The sequence below is a fragment of the Carcharhinus amblyrhynchos genome, chromosome 4 (genome assembly GCF_965287045.1).
Source record: "Carcharhinus amblyrhynchos chromosome 4, sCarAmb.v2.hapA, whole genome shotgun sequence".
Classification (NCBI taxonomy): Eukaryota; Metazoa; Chordata; class Chondrichthyes; order Carcharhiniformes; family Carcharhinidae; genus Carcharhinus; species Carcharhinus amblyrhynchos.
The window spans coordinates 54,182,852-54,204,822 of NC_137327.1; the positions used below are offsets into that span (position 1 = coordinate 54,182,852).

The window sequence follows — 21,971 nt, forward strand, 5'->3', positions numbered from 1 at the left end:
TTACCGTCAGCAATGTCTGGGTGACTTAAAGTTTTCGAGGGTAGAACATGGGCTGCTGGTCCAGTCTGACCATGCCGTCACTAATTACATAAGAACATAAGAACATAAGAAATAGGAGCAGGAGTAGGCCATCTAGCCCTTTGAGCCTGCCCCGCCATTCAATAAGATCATGGCTGATCTGTCGTGACTCAGTTCCACATTCCCGCCCTCTCCCCATAACCCTTAATCCCCTCGCTTATCAAAAACCCATCAACCCACGTCTTAAAAATATTTAGCGAGGCAGCCTCCACCACTTCAACGGGCAGAGAATTCCAGAGATTCACCACCCTTTGAGTGAAGAAGTTCCTCCTCAACTCCGTTCTAAACCGCCCCCCCTTTATCTTGAGGCTGTGCCCCCTAGTCCGACTGTCTTTTTTGAGCGGGAAGAGTCTCTCCACCTCTATCCTATCCATCCCATTCATCATCTTATACGTCTCAATGAGATCTCCCCTCATTCTTCTAAACTCTAACGAGTACAAGCCTAGTTTATTCAGCCTCTCCTCATAGCTCAACCCCCTCAACTCCGGTATCAGCCTAGTAAACCTCCTCTGCACTCCCTCCAAGGCCAAAATATCTTTGCGCAGGTGCGGCGCCCAAAACTGCACACAGTACTCCAGCTGCGGCCTCACCAATGCCCTATACAGCTGCAGCAAGACCTCCCTACTTTTATATTCAATCCCCCTCGCTATGAAGGCCAGCATCCCATTCGCCTTCCTGATCACCTGCTGCACCTGCAGGCTGGGTTTTTGCGACTCATGCACAAGGACCCCGAGGTCCCTCTGCACCGTCGCCTGCTGCAGTTTTTTGCCACGTAAGTAATAATCCTTCCTACCATTCTTCCTACCAAAGTGGACCACCTCACACTTGCCAACATTAAATTCCATTTGCCATTTTCTGGCCCATTCGCCCAGCCTATCTAGATCCTTCTGCAGACTCTCCACACCCTCCGCACAATTTGCCGTTCCACCAATCTTGGTGTCATCAGCAAATTTTGACACCATACACTCGGTTCCCTCCTCCAGATCATCTATATAAATGGTAAAAAGCTGAGGGTCTGCATCCCTGCAAGCTCCACTGCCTGCTCCTCAAAGGAGGTGAGGACCTGAATCTTGGGCACATCACTTTCTTTGCCCTCTCCCTGCGATTATGGGCATTCTTCTCCTGTGGGGATAGCAGGAGCCACTTAAAATCTAATGGCACAAGCCCTGCAGGGTATCAGGGGCGGTCTTTAGAGGGTGAGGGTTGTGATATTCTTGAGGGAGAAAGGGGAGTTGCTTGGGGGTCAGGGGCTGCAAGCATGCAGGGTGCTGGGGGTGGAGGGATCTGGGAGCATTCAGGAGGAGGATGCTGGATGAGGTTGAGCATTCACCCTTGCTGCCCGGATTAGATCATTCCGTTTTTTGCGGCACTATTTCCCAGTTCTGGCTGGTGCCCTGGCACTAACATATGCTGCCACCATCTCCCAGATTGTGTTTCCATCCCTTCCCCTGGGATGGCACCCTGCTGTGGGGAAGAGGGTGTCCCACCTTGCCTCCACTGCCTCCAGCAACCTGGCCAGCTCAGCATCAGAGAAATGGGGAGCTGTTTTCCGGGAGGTCATTTCTTCTTACACTGCCTGCCTATCTGCCTATCCTTGGGGGATTTTTAATGGAGTTTTCCCCTTTTACGGCAGAACAGCTGCAGGCAGTTTGGGAAAGTCATTCACCTGTTTGAGCATTCCAGCAAGTTTAAAGCTGTTTGCCTTATTACCATGGAGGGGAAACCAAGTCGGCACTTGCAGATGTGCTGATGAGGGGGGATTTGTCTTTCTGTGATGATCGGGGACAGGGGATGGAGAGGGTCATGTCAGCCAGCCATTGGGGCCAGGGGCTGTTGAGGGGCCAGTCGCAAGGGGGTAGTGAGGGTGGTAAGGGGGTCAGTAATGTTGGGAGGGAGGTGATCCCTGATGTCCGTGTGGGACAGAGACTAGCTGTATCTGGCCAGAGGGGGGTTCTGTCAGCAGATTTGCTTTCTTTTCCACTTTTGCTGCACATGCTCCGATCTGAGCTGCTGGCGATCTGGAGAATTAGGCCCCACCCACTGCCTCGAAAGGCTAAAAACAGTTTAGCCCACTTTTTCAAAGACTGAGTGCATAAGATTGTGAAATCTTGCCCAAAAAATGGATCACGCTTGCTGGACACTTAGAAAAACATCTGGTAAAATTCCACTCCTTGAATGTAGCTTAGACGTTGGATCTGCACGTGATAAGTAACTGGGCACGAGTGAGCCACCAAAAATAAGGGCACTAGAAAATTGAATTTTACAGTCAATGATTTGTCCACAGGCACCCACTAACAATTCTTCTGTTTTTTCACCCGGTGCCTGGAACCACCAGGATTCAAAGTTGTCAAACATTCATTCTCAAAATAGTGACCCCTAGCTGTAGGTTTTTACATGCACTGGAAGAAGATTTAAATTGTTCATTATATGTGGCAAAATATTTTATTTTATAACCATAGTTTCTCTAGATGTAATGGAACATTTGCTTATAATATCTCAATTATAAATTAAAACCCTGGCCCACTTATTCAAGGTTACCAGCTACTGTTAACAGGATAGGACTGGATCGAGAGCAGTAATCTGTGATAATGAGATGCACTGAGTTTGGTTGCCTGTCAGAGGCTGGATATTATCAGCTGTCCTGCTTGAACAGAGCAGTCTTTCATCCACAGATAGCGAATGATAAACAAAACAAACTTCCATTCAGTCCCAAAAAGATAAATTAGGATGTTTGATCTTCCATATCATTGAGATAAAGGCAGTTGATAAATATTCATTTCTGATTGCATAAACCAAACGGATTCAACTACTGGGAAAACTATAGATGAAAGTAATCACAATGTCAGTGACATTATAACACAGAACTGACTCCCTTTGATGGTGATGGGGGAGTTTGAGTCTGCTACTCTGCCACAGCCTGAATGAAGTGAGAAAGAATTGATAACTGATCACTAATGTACTGCTTGTGGGTAAATTAAGATCAATTTGGCAATTCCAGTCATACAATCAACGCGATGTGTCTATTTTAAGTTTGTTGCTATCTTTAAATAAATATTTTCACTTGAAAGGAAATGTTTTTCTCCTCCTCCAGATTGTGGCAGTTAATCAGTGTTTGAATTATAATCAGCTCATTAATCTATAAGCCTGTCAGCAAAACCTGGATCAGACTCATGACATAGTTTCTACTGGCAGGAGATTTCTTTCTGCATTTGGATATCTGGTTCTGAACTGCTGGCCTGATTCAAAGCCTTTTTACTTGCCAGTAACTATGTGTAGATTATTAGTATCATGTAGATGCCTATTTGTCTGGTAGAATAAACATTTCTAGAATACACTGAGAAAACATATCTCTCTGATCAAGCACATGTCCACAGACGCCAGTGTTTAACCCTGGGTACACTTTTATGGACTGAACTTAACTTGCCCCTGGTGGGCATGTTTCCTGAAGGGGGACAAACACGTATGACAGGGCAAGTGCCAAGCCTCATACTAGGTGGGCCAGGTGGGCCAAGCTTGCCATAAACAGGTCCAGGTGGCAGGCAACTGAGGGGTCATCCAGCCTGACTGTCTGATCCTCTACTGTGGCTATATCTGAGGCTGGGTATCCCTGGAGAGGGAGCATGCAATGTCCACAGGCACTGTTGAGGTTTTCTGTACTTGTTGCGCTCCACAGGGACTGGGACGTATTACTGACCCCGCTAATCACATTTTGGTTTAATGTTTGAAGTTTCCTTTAGGCTTTGTTTTTTGTTTTGGCCCATCCTCCCTCCTCCCCTTCCCCTTTAAGGGGCTGTCCGTTTTACTTTATCTCTCTGGTTTAATTCAGTTAAATTGATTTGCCAAAAAGAATTGCAACCAGGTGGGAAGCTCGATTGTTTATTCACTGATTTACTTTAAGGATGATTAGAAAGCGGTGTTGAAGGGTGGGACAGGGTGGGAGGAGTTCACTTTTTGGGAGCTATCCTTTGCTAATTGCAGGGCAGCTCCCCTTAGGCCAAATGCTACTTCCTCCCTATACATTCCCTCCTGTAAACTCATCTAAAGAACAAAGAAAGAACAAAGAAATCTACAGCACAGGAACAGGCCCGTTAGCCCTCCAAACCTGCACTGACCATGCTGCCTTCCAGGGACTGTATCCCTCTATTCCCATCCTATTTTTGTATTCATCAAGACTCCCCTTAAATGTCACTATTGTATCGGCTTCCACCACCTCCCTCAGCAGCAAGTTCCAGGCACCCACCACCCTCTGTATAAAAAATTTGCCTCGTATATCTCCGTTAAACCTTGCCCTTCGCACTTTAAACCCACGCCCCCTAGTAATTGACTCTTCCAACCTGGGAAAAAGCTTCTGACTATCCACTCTGTCCATACCCCTCATAATCTTGTAGACTTCTATCAGGTTGCCCCTCAACTTCCGTCATTCCAGTGAGAAAAAAACAAGTTTCTCCAACCTCTCCTCATAGCTAATGCCCTCCATACCAGGCAACATCCTGGTAAATCTTTTCAGTACATGCGCCAAAGTCTCCACATCCTTCTAGTAGTGTGGCGACCAGAACTGAACACTACATTCCAAGTGCGGCCAAGTACGGTTTTGTAAAGCTGTAACATGGCTTGCCAATTTTTAAACTCAATGCCCCAGCCGATGAAGGCATGCCATATGCCTTCCTGACTACCTTCTCCACCTGCGTTGTCACTTTCAATGACCTGTGCATCTGTACACCCAGATCCCTCTGCCTATCAATACTGTATATTTCTTACCTGTATTAGACCTTCCAAATGTACCCCTTCCCCATTTTACCCCTTTTTCCAACCGACCCCCGCTCTCCCAGCACAAACCCCAGGCTCACCTGCTGCATTGACACTGCTGCTAGCCAGTCAGATCAGCTGGCAGTTTCAGAGTGTGAGACGTTCTGCTCAGTGTGCCGTGGAAGTTCACCTTTGTTCTTGTTTAGTCACCCTGCAGCACTTTATGGCTGCAGGGTGGGTTGGCATGGAGCAAATTGGCTCCGCATTGACATTGTTTTCCAGGGTTGATATGCCGTCTACAACCTCCACTCTCCCTCTCACTCCATCCCATCCGCACCCCCATATTATCCAGTCCCATATTTCGTTCACATCATATTCCTTGTAGAGCACACTGCTCCAGTCAAATAGTAACTGGGATAGGCCACTTCATCCCTCAAATCTATTCTGTCACTCCGTGAGATCATGGCTGATATACCAACTTCTTCCTCTTATCCCTTAAAATCTTTGGTTAATAAATGTAAATCAACCTGAATTTTAAAGTTATCAATTGACCTAACATCAATTCCCATTTGTGGAATTGTACTCCAAATTTCTACCACTCTTTGTGTGAAGATCTGTTTCCTAATTTCACTCTTGAGATGCCTACCTGATTGTTCAGGCCCCCAGAAATGATCTTGCTAAGCTGCATGGGTATAAAATAGTGCAGCTAAGAAGTACAACATAGGCTTTGTTCTACAGTAAATAGTGCACAATACACTGAAAAAATTGAGCAACCTACAACAATTAAACTTGAACATTGCCTCCAGTCCTTGACTTTCCAACTAGCAGAAATATTTGTCACTCTGAACACTATCTTTTCCTTTTTGTATTTTCAATTCTTTCATTAAAACACAACTTCAGCTTTTAAATTTCAGGAAATGTAACTCTAGTTTGTTTAATCCCTCCTTGTAGCTTAACCTTTAAAATCCAGCTGTCAATCTAGTAAATCTATGCAGCACTGCCCCGAGGTCTGTTTTTCCTTTCCAAGGTGTGGTTCCAGAATTGCTCACAATCCCTCAGTGGTGGTCAAACCAGGGTTTAGAATAACTGTAGAATAACTCCTACCCCCTTATATACTAGCCTTCCAGATGTTCAGCCACATTCAGTCACTCTGTGTTCAGCACCATTCACAAATCCTTAGGTACTGATGCAATCCATGTCCACATGCATCAAAATCTGGACAATGTCCAGGCTTGGGCTGGTAAGTGGCAAACAATATTTGTGCCAGACAAACGCCAGGCAATGATCATCTCCAACTTGAGAGATTCTAACCATCTTCCTTTGACAGTCAATAGCTCAATCCCCGGTCAATCCCCATTAACAACATCTTGAGGTTACCATTGACCAGAAACTGAATTGGACTAGCCAGATAAATACAATGGCTACAAGAGCAGGTCATAAGCTAGAAGTCCTGTGGTGTGTAATTCACCTCCTGACTCCCTAAAGCCTGTCCACCATTTACAAGGCACAAGTCAGGAATGTGATGGAATATTCTCCACTTGCCAGGATGAATGCAGCTACGTAAACACTCAAGAAGCTCGACAACATCCAGATGAAGCAACCCAAATTGACACCCATTCATCACCTCCAATATCCACTCTCTCCAGTACCTCTGCACAGTGGTAGCACTGTGTACCATCTACAAGATACATTTCAACTAAGGTTCCTTCAATAGTACCTTCCAACCTGTGGCCTCTACCACCTAGCAGGACAAAGGCAGCGATTACCTGGGGACATCACCACCTGCAGGTTCTCTTCCAACCATATGCTATCCTGACTTGGAAATATATCACCATCCCTCCACTGTTGCTGGATCAAAATCCTGGAATTCCCTCCCTAACAGCACTGTAGGTATACATGGATTGCAGCAGTTCAAAAAGGCAGCTCACCACCACCTTCTCAAGGGCAATTAGAGATGGGCAATAAAAATGCTGGCTGAGCCAATGATGCCCACATCCTATGCAAGAATTTAAAAATAATGTAAAGGATAACATACCACTAACTTTTTGATTTTTTTTCTGTATCTATTCATGGCTTCTTACATTGATGCTTTGAGTTCCCAACAAAGATTCTTACATTACACCATTGGTTACATTCCACCAGATAGATGCCTGTCCATAATTCTTACTCGCTGCCTTCTTCTGGTGGCATTGTGACACAGTGTTTAGCACTGCTGCCTCCCAATGCTAGGGACCTGGGTACGTTTTCCAGCTTGGATCACTGTGCAGAATCTGTTCCTCCTGTGTCCATGTGGGTTTTCTCTGGATGCTCCGTTTCCTCCCCCAATCTGAAAGACGTGCTGTTAGGTGCATTGGCCATGCTAAATTCTCCCTCAGTGTACCTGAACAGGCACCAGAGTGTGGCAGCTAGGGGATTTTCACAGTAACTTCATTACAGTGTTAATGTAAACCTACTTGTGACAATGTTAAATAAACTTTAAACTTTTTCATTCAGCCTATTTCCTAACCAGGTCAATAATTTGCTTTCAATTCAATCAGCTTTAACAAAGTTTTTTATCACAGAATCCTTACAGAGCAGAAGAGACCATTTGGCCCATCATGTCTGTGCCAACGTTCTAACAGAATATTGTACCCAGGCCTTCTCCCCCACCCTTTTCCCATAACTCCATACACTTACCATCTAACCTGCATATCTTTGGACTGTGAGAGGGAACCAGACCACCCTGAGAAAACCCACACAGACACAGGAAGAAGTGCAATCTCCACACAGACAGTCAACCAAGGCTGGAGTTGAACCTGGTCCTTGGCGCTGTGAAGCAGCTGTGTTAACCACAGTGCCACTCTGCCACCCTTAAGCCTCCTGAAAGTCTATATAATCAACACCCAGAGATATTCCCCAGTCCACTACTGGAAACCCCCCTTCAAAGAATTCAATCAGATTTGTCAGCAATGCCTACCCTTTACAAATCCATACTCTATGATTATGTTACCCTCCACTTTCCCCTACTCTCTATTTCTATGTAGCTGGTTGTGAACAGAATGGCACAACTTGGTGGCAGTCATTAAAGTTGTTTATGATTCTGAATTGTTCCAGTTGCTTTATTTGTTCATTATCTGCCACAATTCTAAAGTTCCAGGGGTTTGTCCCATCAATATTGCAGAGAATTAGGGTGTGAAAGAGTAACAATAAGGCTGGGGTTTATGCTCCCTGTACCCTGACTGTGGCATTATATGCAAATAAATTTATAGCAAAAAAAACACCACATGTGCATTTGCCCAGAGAAGTATGAGGTGGTGGAGCATCCATACACAATTCACATTTTGTTTCAATTCCTCTTGAACTATCTTTAGTGTCGATGTTTAATCAATTTTATTTCTGTTTCTCTTGCTTATCATTCTTCTCTAAGACTGAATTCGGTCCCCATGTGATGAACGGTTGGAACATATCAATGTTAAAATTAGACAGGCCTGTATAATTAATATAAGATTTTAAACATCACCAAAGATTGAATGCAAGGCTGACTGACAGATTGCATTGTAACTATCAAAGGGAATTTGATCTACACTTGGAAAGGAAAGAGTTGCAGGGCCTCCTCCTTTGTTTCATTGCTATGATTCAATTCCCTATATAATCAGACAGGAGGATGCTGTGCTTTTCTGTAGTAGTATGTTGCTCAGTATTCCCTTTTTCACCAATTTCTTTTCTTTTAACTTCTGCTTTTGTCTTCCCTGCAGTCATTTTCACCTCTTTTCCTGTTTCCTTATCCCCTTTCTTTGCTCTCATTATTTTTCTTTCCTTCACTTTCTTCTTCTCCCTCTTCCTTTTTCACATCTCTGTGACTTTACAGTGGAGAAACGTCCTTCACCACCTTAATCTTTCCAGGCAGGTTGCTTAATCCCCCCTCCGGTGTCCTATACTGCCTGGGAACAGTAATTCACACGCACAGGCTTAAACACGGAGCTGCAACTTTCAGGAATGGAGCCCACTCAGTAACCTCTCCAATACCACAGGTAAATCTGGGCCGTTTCAATTTTGGCGCTTGAAGGCATACACTTGTCTTGTAATCTTCTGGGGTGGGTGAGAAGGAATAGAATCATAGTCAGCTGCATCTGCAGATTTGAAATCTGCCCTTTACCCGTACTTCTGTATTTTTTTAATTGGATAAGGATTTGTCTACTTTACATAGTAATAGCGAGAAGTAACTGAACAGCAGATTACAATATTCTGTAATCACATGGAATATCAGATATTGAACAATGTCAATGAAGTTTCAGTAACTTGATGACACTACCTTGCTTATATGTGGAGTAGCTCATGGAAAGACTGCAGCATATCGCAAAGCCATTTATGGCTGTGTTATAGTCTTAAAGCAGATAATCAGTATAAAGTGAGTGCAACATTAGTGACCCATTAAGCACCATTTTCACTTACTCTTTCTGAAAGATTTTGATATTCAGTTGCTTTGAATGAAAAGAAATGACAAAAATCTCAGTTAAAAATCTACCCAAGCCAGTCAGGTTTTATTCCTGTACCTGTTACTGTTGTATTGATGATACATTCACTGATTATACAATTTGAGTGGATTATTGTACAGTACTATTCGCTGTATTATGCTGCTGCATTATACAACAAATATTCCAATGCTCACAATATCAAATTTTAAAAAAATTATAAGGTGAGGTTGTAGATTGCTGCAGTAGAAGGATCTGGGTGGCTTTGTACACAAATCACCAAAAGCTATCATGCATGTACAGCAAGTAATTAGGAAGGAAACGTTGGCCTTTATTACAAAGGGTATGGAGTATAAAAGTAGGGAAGTCTTTGTACAACTGTCGGGGCATTGGAAGCCATATCTAGAGGAGGGGTACGGTTTTGGTCTCCTTAAGGACGTGCATTGGAGATAGTTCAGAGGAAGTTCACTGGGCTGATTCTTTGGAAGAAGGTCTTGTCTTAGAAGGATAGATTAAGCAGGTTGGACTTACGCTCACTGGAATTTAAAAGAATGTGAGATGATCTTATTGAATCTTGTAGGATTCTGGGGAGGCTTATAGATTAGGCACTGAGAGAATGTTTCCCCTTGTGGAAATATCTAGAATTAGGTGGTCACAGTATTTTTAAAAAGGCCTCCCATTTAAGACAGAGATGAGGAGGGAAACGGTTGTTAGTCTTTGGAATTCTCTCCCTCAGAGAGCAGTGGAGCCTGGGTGATTGAATATATTCAAGGATGAGTTAAACATATTTTTGATCTACAAGGAGTCAAAGATTATGGGGAATGGGGTAGGGAAGACAGGCAGGAAAGCGTAGTTAAAGCCATAACTAAATAACCCATGATCTTATTGAAAGGCGCAGTATGCTTGATGGGCCTAATGGCTGACTCCTGCTCCTATTTCATATGATCTTAGCATATTATGATCATTGCCTGTGTGTTCACTAATGTTACACAGCAGCAGCAATATAATTTTACTGAGTCCTTATTTATACATTCAGAATCTGTGACAGTGATCAGCTAGGAAGCCTGGAAATCCACAGCCCTTATAGTTCATTATTTCCATATATCAGACAGCAAGCCAGCAAAACAGGCTGGAACCTGAATACATCAGGGCGAACCCTGCTGCTAATTTTTGTGGACCTTGATTTGAGTTGGAATTCCATCTGTTCAAGCTTGGTTTTCTATGTCAGAGAGGACATGGGCTCAGGGTGGGGGATGAAGGCAAGATAAAGGATTCCCACCTTGTATGTTATTTGGTCACTTCTAGAATCTACCAGGGTGAAAGAAAGTGTTACGTCTGCTAGTCCAGCGGAAGTTCAACTCAGCTGCATGGATCAGGCCTGGGACAGGTGGAAGACAAATGGCAGCATTGCTTAGGAACTGGGGGACAATGTGCTCAACCAAGAGAGTGCTGGACTTTAGGATGTGGTGCCGATTCCATCAGCAAGTCACCAGCCCAATTCTGATGGGTATGTGCCCAAAATGCACCCAGAATGAAATCCACTTGGAATACTTAAAACTGGGAATTTCCACTGATCTTGTGGGAACAATGATGAGAATTGGCAGACGGCTGACTCTGCCATTTATATCAGTTCAATTAGCAATGGAACTTCACTGTTCCACGGTCACTGTTATAACAGCAGTAGGGTAATCCATGTAACTATCTGCATTAGACAGCAAGTGGGAAGAGCCAACTCACCACCCACCAATGCAATTGATTGATGATAAATCAGTTTTCATGGTCAGGCCTCAGTACCATTCTGTCAGCCAGTGTTCACACGTTTGGAACAATTCATCAAAGAGAGGGGCCCAAGTATTCAGCAGCCCACCCATGGAAGCCATCTGGACCGGGTAATTTAGGAAGGGGATTGTAGGCCTGGAAAGGAGAGAGAACATAAAATATAAGAGCACACCAGTAAATATGGTCAGAGTAGTAAAAATGGCTTTAACTTAACCAAGGTGGAGAAGGACTGTCAGATGCGATGTTAGCATTCATTTCGAGAGGACTTGAATACAATAGCAGGGAGGCTTTATATGGCTCTGGTTAGAACACATTCGGAATATTGTGAGCAATTTTGAGCCTCATCTCTACAGAGAGATGTGCTGGCCTTGGAGAGAGTCCAGACGACCCTCCAGATGAGATTCACAAGAATGATCCTGGGAATGAAAAGTTTGATGTACGAGGAGCATTTGAGGACTCTGAGTCCATACTCAATGGAGTTTAGAAGGATGAGGGGTGATCTCATTATGTTGAGTGATGGAACAGGCTTGTTGAGCTATATTGTCTTTTCCTGCTTCTATTTTTTCTGTTCTTCTATTCTTATATCAGGAGAATCTGGCTTCTCGTAACCTCACAAAATTCAGTTGCAGAATGTTTGGTCACCCCTTTCTCTGAGCAGTTCCTAGATGTCTCTTTGAGGACAGTCATGCCATTGCACAAAAAAAAAGAAAATATGATTGAAGACCCATTGTACTTGGACGCTGTCCTCATTTATCTTCTAGCGAGATTTCTCTGAGGGAAGGTGGAACGTTTATTTTCTAAGTAGGTTTAGTCATGTAGGTGGGATCAGAGAGTCATTATTTGGGCGTGCACATCATTTTCTTGCAGGTATATGCAGCAAGATCAGGAAAGCATTCAGTTTTAGGCTGATAATTGGCAAGTCACATTTGTACCACACAGATGCTAAGGAATGACCATCTTCAATAAGAAAGAATCTAACCATCTCTCCATGACATTCAATGGCCTGAATTCGCACCATCTCCCACTATTCAAATCCTGGTGTTACTATTCACTAGGAACTGAATTGGATCAACAATATAAATACTGTGGCTACAGAGCACATCAGGGAGAGTAACTCACTTCATGACTCCCCAAAGCCTGTTCAACATCTACAGGGTGTAAGTCAGGACTATGATGGAATACTCTCCACTTGCCTGGATGAGTGCAGCTCCAACAGCGCTCAAGAAAACCAACAACATCCAGAACAAAGGAACCTACTTGATTGGGTCTACATCTATCACCTTAAAAATTCAATTCCTCCACCATGATGCACAATGGCAGCAATGGGTACCATCTACAAGACACACTGCAGCAACTTTCCAAACATTCTTCAACAGCACCTTCTAAACCTGTGCCATCTGCTACCTAAAAGGGCAGCAAATGCATGGCAGCACTACCACTTGGAAGTTCTCCTCCAAGCCTTACACCCTTCTGACTTAGAAATACGTTGGTGTTCCTTCGCTTGTCCAAAATTCTGGAACTTCCTTGCTAATAGCGCTGTGGGTGTACGTACACCACATGACCTGCAGCAGATCGAGAAGGCAGCTCATCATCACTTACTCAGGGGCAATGAGGATGGAAAATAATTGTTTGCCTAGCCAGCGATATCTACTATCATGAAAGAATAAAAATGGTATGCACTAAAATTATACATCATGAATTCCACTCCCTGTCTCTATGAACAAGGCTCTGCCAAAGAGGATTTTATCTAGGATACATTACACAAATGCAGATTAGAAGGGTCCAGAATTGGTCAGGCAGAATGCATGTCACACTGCATACATTCTGCCTGGCTTCCACCTCAGCAGTGAAGAGGAGTAAACCTATTCTAGTACTCAGCAGTTTATATCATTGTGCAGTGGTGAATTTAGTGATGACTGACTGTGTAATGATTGCCTGCTATTCTGCAGTACATAGTGCTGATTGTACAGTCATTTCATAGTCCAAAAGGGCATTTGATAGAAACTGCTTAGTCTGCATGACTTAAATACTATTGCACAATCAACATCCATATTATTCTACAGTGTGTTCAGTGTTATAGCCTGTATTTCACAGTGCACTCAGGATTTTACAGTTTATTACTCTATAGTGCGTCAATTGGAAAGCAACAAAACTCTGTGTCTGTTATTGTACAGCACCCACTGTTAAAATAGCCAGTGCTTGTTATAGACTATCCACTGCTAACCAGTGCCTATTGCACATAGAACTCACTGAAAGCCCTATGGGAGGGAATTTGGATGACATAGCAAGTAGAGCAGACTGAATATGTCAACCAGTTTGCAATGTTGATTTATTGCCGGCACTGCCACTTTTGAATACCATGTTCCAATCTCTGTCCTGTCTTAACTTTGATGTGGAGATGCTGGCGTTGGACTGGGGTAAACACAATAAGAAGTCTCACAATGCCAGGTTAAAGTCCAACAGGCTTATTTGGTAGTAAACCCACTATCAAATAAACTTGTTGGACTTTAACCTGGTGTTATGAGACTTCTTACTGTCTTAACTTTACACAGCTGAACATAACTTTAACTGGCTTGAAGGGCACTGCATGCGCACAATTTAAAAGGATCATGGGCGGCTAACAGGCTAGTTTCGGGGCGGGGGATGGGTTTCTAGCTGTTGCTGCAATTCTCATTTTGAATGCTGTCTCGTGCTTGTTAAAAGCTTCAATTGGCACCCGAGAATGATCTGACTGGTACTGAAGTGCGTTTTGGTGATTTAAAGATTTGGTTTTAAACAGGGTTGCTTCCACATACAGATGGTCTGGTAGGCCATCCTCTTGGAATTGAGTTTAGTTGAGAATGAGCAGGGCCTGCACAGGACAGGGCAAGCTGGAGAGGGGAGGAAGGGGGGAAACGGGAGTCCATATCAATCCAGGGTCTTTAGGGAGCAACCCTTTTATCTCAGCTTCAATGGCAACCAATACTAAGGACATCTTTGTTTCCCTAAAGAGTTGTGACTGAAATCTGTAAACTGCTGCATTCACAATCCCAACCTCACACATGGAGAGCATTGTGCTATCCAGGTGACTACAGCTCTTTAACTTTTTATGCAACTGTTCTTTCTTGGCTACTGTTGACATAAACGATAGTTTCCAACACTCCGTTGCATGAGGATGGTGAGTCTCAATATGCAAAGAGAGATCATTTCATCTCACTCCCTCTCACCAGAGGCAAGCAGGCAGAGTGAGCAGGAAGGATTTGCTCAGATTGCTGCCTTCCCCAAGGAGCAAGGTGCCATTGACTGGATCCATTACTCTGTGTGTGCCTCATGCGAACTCGGCCATTTTTCTCAGCTAAAAGGGTTTCCACCCCTCTCACTGCTGGTGTGCACCATGAAGATCAACCCTTGCCTTCTTGGCGGTGATCATGATTCCTGCATTCCACGGAGGCCCTCTGTTCCTGTTGCATTTTGCCTCACCATCGCAAGTCAAAGTTTGGCTATTGGACAGTAAGAGTTATCCTCTTCAATCCCGAACCTACGCGTGTGTGCTCAGCAGGTCTACTTTGACAGCATGAATTGCACATACTGCCAGCACTGCAGTGAGTTTATTCATGCATTGTGATCCCCATGGCTGTTGGCGGAACTTATCCAGTTTAATCCCCTGATCAAACCCTTTCGGATGATCAGCACAACCCTCAGAAAAGAAATGTAAAGTTATGTTGACAGACTGGAAAATCTTGCATGGATTATTATGTTGAAGACACTATATAAATGTAACTTGTTGTTTTGGTCACAATCTATATATTCCAAAACATCATCTTCTCCTAAATTTTTCCCTGTTGTTCTTTTCATAAATTTTTCATCCGTGTTTTGTTGTCTTCAATAACTATAATTATTGTCCTTAATTTACTTTCTGTACACCCTTATAAGGTTCCTTCTCAAGCATCTAACCTTCTTCAGTGGTCAGGATACTTTCCTTTCTTGTGTTCATCCCATTAGGACCACTTGTGGAAAACAGAACACCCTGTTGGTGCAGGTATATCAGCTTCCAATGATATATTGGGACTCTCCTAAGCTTGGGAAGCAGGAATTCCTGGCATGGGGATCCCTTGCCTCAGCCATGCTTTCTTGATCTTACTGACCTTGTATTAGACTGGTTCAGGTTCCGCCTCTTACAAAGCTGACTGGGAAGTCCCAATGTTGACAGGAACCCTGTGTAAACCAGTGTTACTTAACCTCTTGTGGTTTCTATTGGGCCTTTTTATTTATGCACACTTGCCCTGGTGGAGAATTTCTCCAAAAACTTTTTCTAACATTTTGCCCTCGAGCCACCCTGCTGCACATCTGTGGTGTTTATTGTCCCATTATTCTGTAGCCAATATTCTCAACTGTGCCTCTTGAGACATCAGGTTGCTATTTCATTCAGTGTCAACATTTTAGCATTTCTCCTTCCTCTATGACCCCAGTTGTTGTTCCAATTCTGGATCTCTCCTAATTCTTTAGTGGACATTCTGCTCAAAGCAAGAAAAGTGATGAAGTTATTTTCACACAAGCCAAGGACTAAAGGTAAGTCTGTTTTATACCTTAATGATTGTATGATCATATTCTGATGCATTAGTGTGGTTACAATATCATACCCTACTTACAATATCACACCTATTTGCAATCTATGATTCTAACATCATAATTTTGGCTCTCTGATTTATCTCTCTGTATGTCCCCGAAACAGGATGTTTACCTGGATAGCAAAAGTTGCCCCACAACCCCCTCAGCCAGTCAAACATCTTGAGACCATACCTGAGGTTAAGGGTGACTCTCAGCCTGCAGAAGAATTGCAAGGAGAGGTAAGAGCCAACATTATATTTAATCAACATGTGGCAACTTTTTTAGGGCAAGTCAAGATTGTTAGAATGTACCAATGATAACTTTGTATTGGGTGTAATGTGGCCAATAGGTACAGGCTTAAGGGTCAGTTGACCCAGTGAACCATGGAAGAGATTGCAGAATGATGTGATGGTCAGCTGACCAGCTGACCCACTATAAATAAGAATTAGGCCCCAGGGTGAGGCCCCAGGTTTGGAGTAATGATGTTTCTTTATTAAACTCTTTATTTGATTTATAAGTTGGAGTAAGTTTTGTTATATTTTTATTGCCTGCATTTGAAAAGTTCCTTCCAAAGAAACAAAGATATCACTCAACCGCTGATGCATACATATCAAATAAGGTCTTCAACTCAATCATTGACTCGCACATTACATTTACAGATTCCACTCATCCACCACTAGGTGCACCTTGCTGGTACCTAAACCTTGGCTACATAAGCTGACAGAATTGTTTTACATAACATACAGCACAGAAACAGACCATTTTGGCCAACTGACCCAAGCAAGTGTTTATGTTTCACATGAGCTTCCACTTATCCCTCTTCATCTCAGCCTATCAGCATAACCTCTCTCACCCCTAGCTTTTCCTTAAATACACCTATAATATTTGCCACAAGTACACTTTGTGACAGTGAATCCCACATTTAGTTTGTATCAATAAAAGACATATTGGACAAAATCTTTATTTTTTGGAGAGGTTATGGTAATGATAGCTTCCCTAAATTATACCATTCTATTAGCAGCCATAAGGTCCAGAATAGCTACCAGGGGAAGAGTCCATTAGAGATGCAATTTCGTTTAATAAATAAATTCACCATAATGTCCCTTTTATTTCAAACCTTCCATTTGTTCTATGCAGGTCAATTTCAGATGTGATTGAGGGATAATCCAATTCAATTGGAATTAGAAAGAATATGAGCAATTTTCAGCTAGGATTAAATATTGGCTAGTTTACCATTTCTGGATTTGGGGGGTTGTGGGCCTGCTTCTCAGTTAGAATTGAAGAATTCCTGCATCCCTTCAGTTTTCTAATTGTCTTTTAGTAGTTTTTAGAAGTGTGCCTAATGATTTGAAATATCAATGAACAATTGGTTTAAAATTCAATTCTCACTCTTCCGAGTCGTCTTCTGTTTCTATTTCCAATATAGAAAACAGTGAAAGCTGAAAATACAGGACAAGCTTCTTCATCTAAAAATGAACCAGGTGAGTCTAACCAGATTTAAGTTACATTAAGACTAGTGAGTGTCTGCAAATTTTGATACCTTTATGTGATGGTATCATAGATAATGGTTTACATATACTCAGATTATGTGATCCATTACGTGTGGTTATGCTCAACTAAAGTTACATGATGTCCTACTTTATAGAGCTGAAACAGCCCCTTCACAACAGTAAGAAAGATTGTGAGTGTATGCTATTAATTTCCCAGCTAATGTTCTTGTCATTTAGTTATCTTCATGATGAAGTTAAATGTAGACGTTAACTTGAAAATCTTTCTTCCATGCCAATTATTTACTTATTTCTGATTCTTCATGTTCAGTAATGCTGCAGATCACAGCACATGTCTGTTAACGTGTTATTGAAAATGAAGCATGCAAGGTGTAGAAAGTGAATACATCATAGTTATGAACAAATCTATATCAGCTAAATTCCCCACACCACCTCCACATAGTGAATTAGACTCTGTGATGTGCTTCACAATCTGCTTTGGGCCACTGGCCAACCTGTTTCCCTTCCTCCACCATTCTAAAAGAGTACCAAGAATCCCACATTAGGACCTACTCTGGTTCTGTCCTTCCCATACTTAGCAAGGGTCACACTGAGAACTGTGCTCTGTCTTCCCACTTGACCCTGTTCTATCTTCTTCCTTCTATTCCCTAGTCATGAACTCATTCCAGGCTCCTCTCCTTGATGTTCTTTTTCCAATGGTCTTGTGCCCATGTGCTCTGAAGCCCATTTTGCCCCATCATCTTCTGATCCATGCCCAATGTTTACCATTCTTCATACGTTTGGACACTCGGGCCTTGCTTCTCAGCGGATGCTTTTAATCAAAGTAATCACCTCAGCAGTGGCAACTGCTTAATTCAGTTATTCTAAAGTTTGGAGCTTGATGCATTTTTTGCTTGCCCCATAGCTTGATCTTTGTTGGCCACCTTGAAGCAAAGGTGATAGTGGGATGCATGATAGTGAGTAAAAGGGACTGATGGTGAAGAGGATGTTACTGAATAAAGGGAAAAGAGAGATACTGAAGAGCTCAGAGTGGGGAGAGCTCACCACAACAAGTAATTTTTTAATATTGATTTAAAAATATACCCACTCAGCACAGCTCAAATATTAATTTTTAAAATTTCTGGCGCTTTTTTTTACCTTCATTATTAATTTTATAATAGTCATTAATGAATTTTGAGTAGCCATAGTTGATTGATGGATCTTTTATATATTTTTTCATTAATACATTTTATTGCAATCACTTGATCAAATCTCTGGTTCATTTATTTTGGGAAAACTGTTCTATTTCTTTCTAATTAATTCATAAATTCATTATCATCTTGAAATTGAATTAATGTCTGACACAGTTGCTGCCAAATTCTGATTTGCTGAGCGTAATTTTTTTGATCACAAATCCATTTTATTAAATAAATACATTATATTTGATTAAACATTTTTGCAGTATTCCCCCATTACAAAAATCCATTATTTTTATTTAGTAATGGTCTTAATTCCTGCAATAGTTCATCAGCAATGCGATGGGAAAGCCACTGTTAATTACAGAAGCTTACACCAGACTTTTAGATCTGGAGACAAATTGACAGAAAAACAATTCCAATTGTGTAGATTTTGTGCTGGTGTTGGAATGGGCTAATGGGCTTCGATTCGGAAGAAACCTCATGCCTGTACATTTAGCATGAAAAACAAACAGGAGGATAAGATTGCACAAATAGTTCAATCCTCATTGATGGGGGAGCCCTGCACATCAGTGCAAAAAATAAAGCTGAAGCATTTGCAACCATCTTCAGCCTGAAGTGTTGAGTGGGTGCATGATCCATCTCAGCCTCTTCCTGAGGTCCCCAGCATCATAGGTGCCAGTCTTCAGCCAATTCAATTCACTGCATGTGATATCAAGGAACAGCTGAAGGACTGGATATCTGAAAGGCTGTAAGACCTGACAATATTCCAGCAATAGTACTGAGGACTAGCGCTCTAGAACATGTTGCACTTCTGATCAGGCTGTTCCAGTACAGTTACAAAATTTGGCATCGCCCCAGCATCAACCCAGGCATGCCCTGACCACAAAAGCAGAACAAATCCAATCCAACTAATTACTGCCCCATTAGTCTACTCTCGATCATCAGCAATGTGATGGAAGTGGTCATCGACACCAAAGCAGTCAATGCCCACATGCAGCAAGGCCTGGGCTTGGGAATAAGTGGCAAGAAATTTCACACCACACAAATGCCAGGCAACGACCATCCCCAGCAAAGAGAATTGAACAATTTCCCTTTAGTTTAGAACTTAGACTTAAAACTATCATGCCATGCCTTCACTGGAACTGGATCAAGATTCTGGAACTCACTTCCTAACAGCGCTGTAACACATGGACTGCAGCGGTTTAGGAGGCAGCTCACCATCACCCTCTCAGGGACAATTAAGGATGAGCAACAAATGTTGGCCTTGTCAGTGAGGCTCACATCCCATGAAAAAATGTTTTAAAAAATACACATTGTGATTGTATAACATGTGACAGGAATAATATTTGTGTATCTTGTTTTTGTTGTAACATGCTTTCTTTGTCTTTGTAAGAAAAAGCTTGCAACATATTTATTGCACAAATTAGAGACAAAGCAAAGAATTATTCCTGTTCTCATCCTAATCTAAGGTGTTTTAATTGCAGGTATTAGTTCTGACCCAGGAGAAACACAGCCTAAACCTGATCAGACTTCAGTGCCCAGTGCAGAGGCAAGGTATGAGGCATAGCTTGTGTCAACTTACACTTCGTCATATCAACCAATTTGAAACAAAGGATTGTTTTTATAAAATGTTAATAGTTTTTAATATTTTCCCTGGGATGCGCTTTGTAATGAACATTGTTCCAAGAGGTTCAGACTACTGATAGAAATAGTTGATTTTTGGCACAGTATTATTATTTTCCATAGCCTTGTACTGTAATAGTACAATAATACATCCCTTATGTCCAAGTCTTCCAGTCTCTGAATCAAGTGCTATTTATATCTAGTACATTTTAAAATCCAGCATTCTATATGGGGTGATTCTCCCAAAACAAATTCTGTGTGTCATATTGTGTGAAAAGTGGAGTAAATCATGCTGTGGTTTTTCAGTGGGAGCCTCAGAGAGGAATCTCCCACACTCTGTGCACTGCTGAGTGCACTGTGTAAATCACGTAAAAAATCAGGGGGGTGCTCAGGGCCTATTCCCCTGAAGAGGCCAGCAGCATAGTACTGAGTAGGTTGCTGTGCAGGTGCTGATCTGTCAGCGCCAAGATCGGCACATCCCCAGTGGCTCCTGTCTGCTGGTCTCCTGATTTCTGGCCAGCCCAACCACTCTGTCCCCCCACCGCCCCACTAGCCATTCCAGCTCCCCAGCTGGCTGTGCCTCCCCCGTCCCCAACCCCAATGGCCAGCCCCGATCACTGGCCTCCCTCCTACCCGTGCCCAATTGCAGGGTGGCAACAAGATGCCCCGCCCCCACTGACAATTTCCCATCAGGCCCTGTCCCCATAAGGCCCTGGCCTCCATTAAGCTGTGTCCCCTTGGCATTGCCCCATGCTTGATGGGCAGTACCAAGATGCCTACTGGGCATTGACACTTTGCCCCTTGGACAGTGCCGGGGGCCCAGATTGGTACTACCAAGGTGCCAATGGCTGGGGGCCACACCGCCACTACCTAACTCTCTGGGGCTCCCCAATTCCCCCCCCTTCACTCCAGCAGGGTTGGGTCAGCAGTTTCCCATTTGTGGGGAGTTACTGTAAACCCCATTCGTTAAAAAATTTTTGCTGGGGATTGGGGAGGATTGCTGGGTGATACACTAGGGGCTGGATGCCCAGTGCAGATCGCACTGATCTGGCCCTGCTTAAATCCCCTGGCCCAATGTACTAAAAAATCAGTGCAGCGGGATGGGAGAATCGCCCCCAAGGTGTTTGAAGCTGGCATGACAGTGACCTCATCATGGTTACAAGAAGGATGTCATTTGGTTCATTATGTTGATGTACGTAATCTGCAAGAGCAACTCACCCAGTCCCTTGACCCTGTCCTTTATCTCTTTCCCATCAGCCCTGCATTTGTTTTGTTTCAGATATTTAGTGAATTCATTTTTGAAAGCCATAAATATCTCTCTCCTTACCCTTCTCCCATCTCTCTCACTCCATTTTTCTCCCTCCCTATTTCTCTCCCTCCCTATCTCTCTCCCTCCCCATTTCTGTTCTTCCCTCTCTTTCTTTCCTCCCTCTCTCTCTTTCCCTTTTCTGACTCTTTCATTCCCCCTCTTTATTTTCATCTCCTCCTCTCCGTCTGTCTCTCCTTATTTCCCTCTCTCTTTCTCTCTCTTTCCCTCTTTCTCTCTTTCTTGCTCTCTCTCTCTCTTCAGGATTGCTGCTGCTAGGGTCAATGACTTACCCTGTCTCATCTGTGTGAATATTCTTGCTAAAGCCAATGGTGGCATTTTCCACTCATTTTGGATATCCTCCAAACTTCATTTTGTCTTTCTTGACTCTAATATCTAGCTCCCATTGGCAGCAGTAATTTTAATTCTGTTCTATATGAGTGTAATGTAGGGATATTTGTCTCTCTGGTCTGGGTGATTAGTGTTGAAGTAGAAGTGTTATTTTGTAGAAAAATATTTTCTTGTTGCTTCCAAAAATATCTTTGAATGCTGCCATTATTAAATTGAATTTCTTTGTATGCAGTTCTGGATCTGGTGTCCTAGTCTGGATTACACAAAACCTGAGTAGGTTCCTTCCACAACATGTTGAAAGCCCCAAGCTGCCAAGAGCTGCATCTGAATCGGTGAAGGATAAAGAGGTACTTGTTAACTAAAC

At 42.8% G+C, this 21,971-nt stretch overlaps 1 protein-coding gene across 6 annotated transcripts in view; it reads left to right on the forward strand.

Annotated features, from left to right (window-relative positions):
- The first annotated feature begins 8,725 nt into the window (after nt 1-8,725).
- The window catches only part of LOC145342028 (uncharacterized), a 186,529-nt gene continuing 173,283 nt past the window's right edge, over nt 8,726-21,971 (forward strand). For 5 of the 6 annotated variants that reach the window (XM_080187172.1, XM_080187176.1, XM_080187175.1 and 2 more), the window contains exons 1-5: nt 8,726-8,834; nt 15,766-15,880; nt 17,068-17,122; nt 19,812-19,881; nt 21,840-21,954. In XM_080187172.1, coding sequence (XP_080043298.1) covers nt 15,767-15,880; nt 17,068-17,122; nt 19,812-19,881; nt 21,840-21,954 — 354 coding nt within the window. In that variant the 5' untranslated portion in view covers nt 8,726-8,834; nt 15,766. Of the gene's footprint in view, nt 8,835-15,539; nt 15,603-15,765; nt 15,881-17,067; nt 17,123-19,811; nt 19,882-21,839; nt 21,955-21,971 lie in introns of all 6 variants that reach the window. The other variant, XM_080187173.1, reaches the window with a different exon arrangement.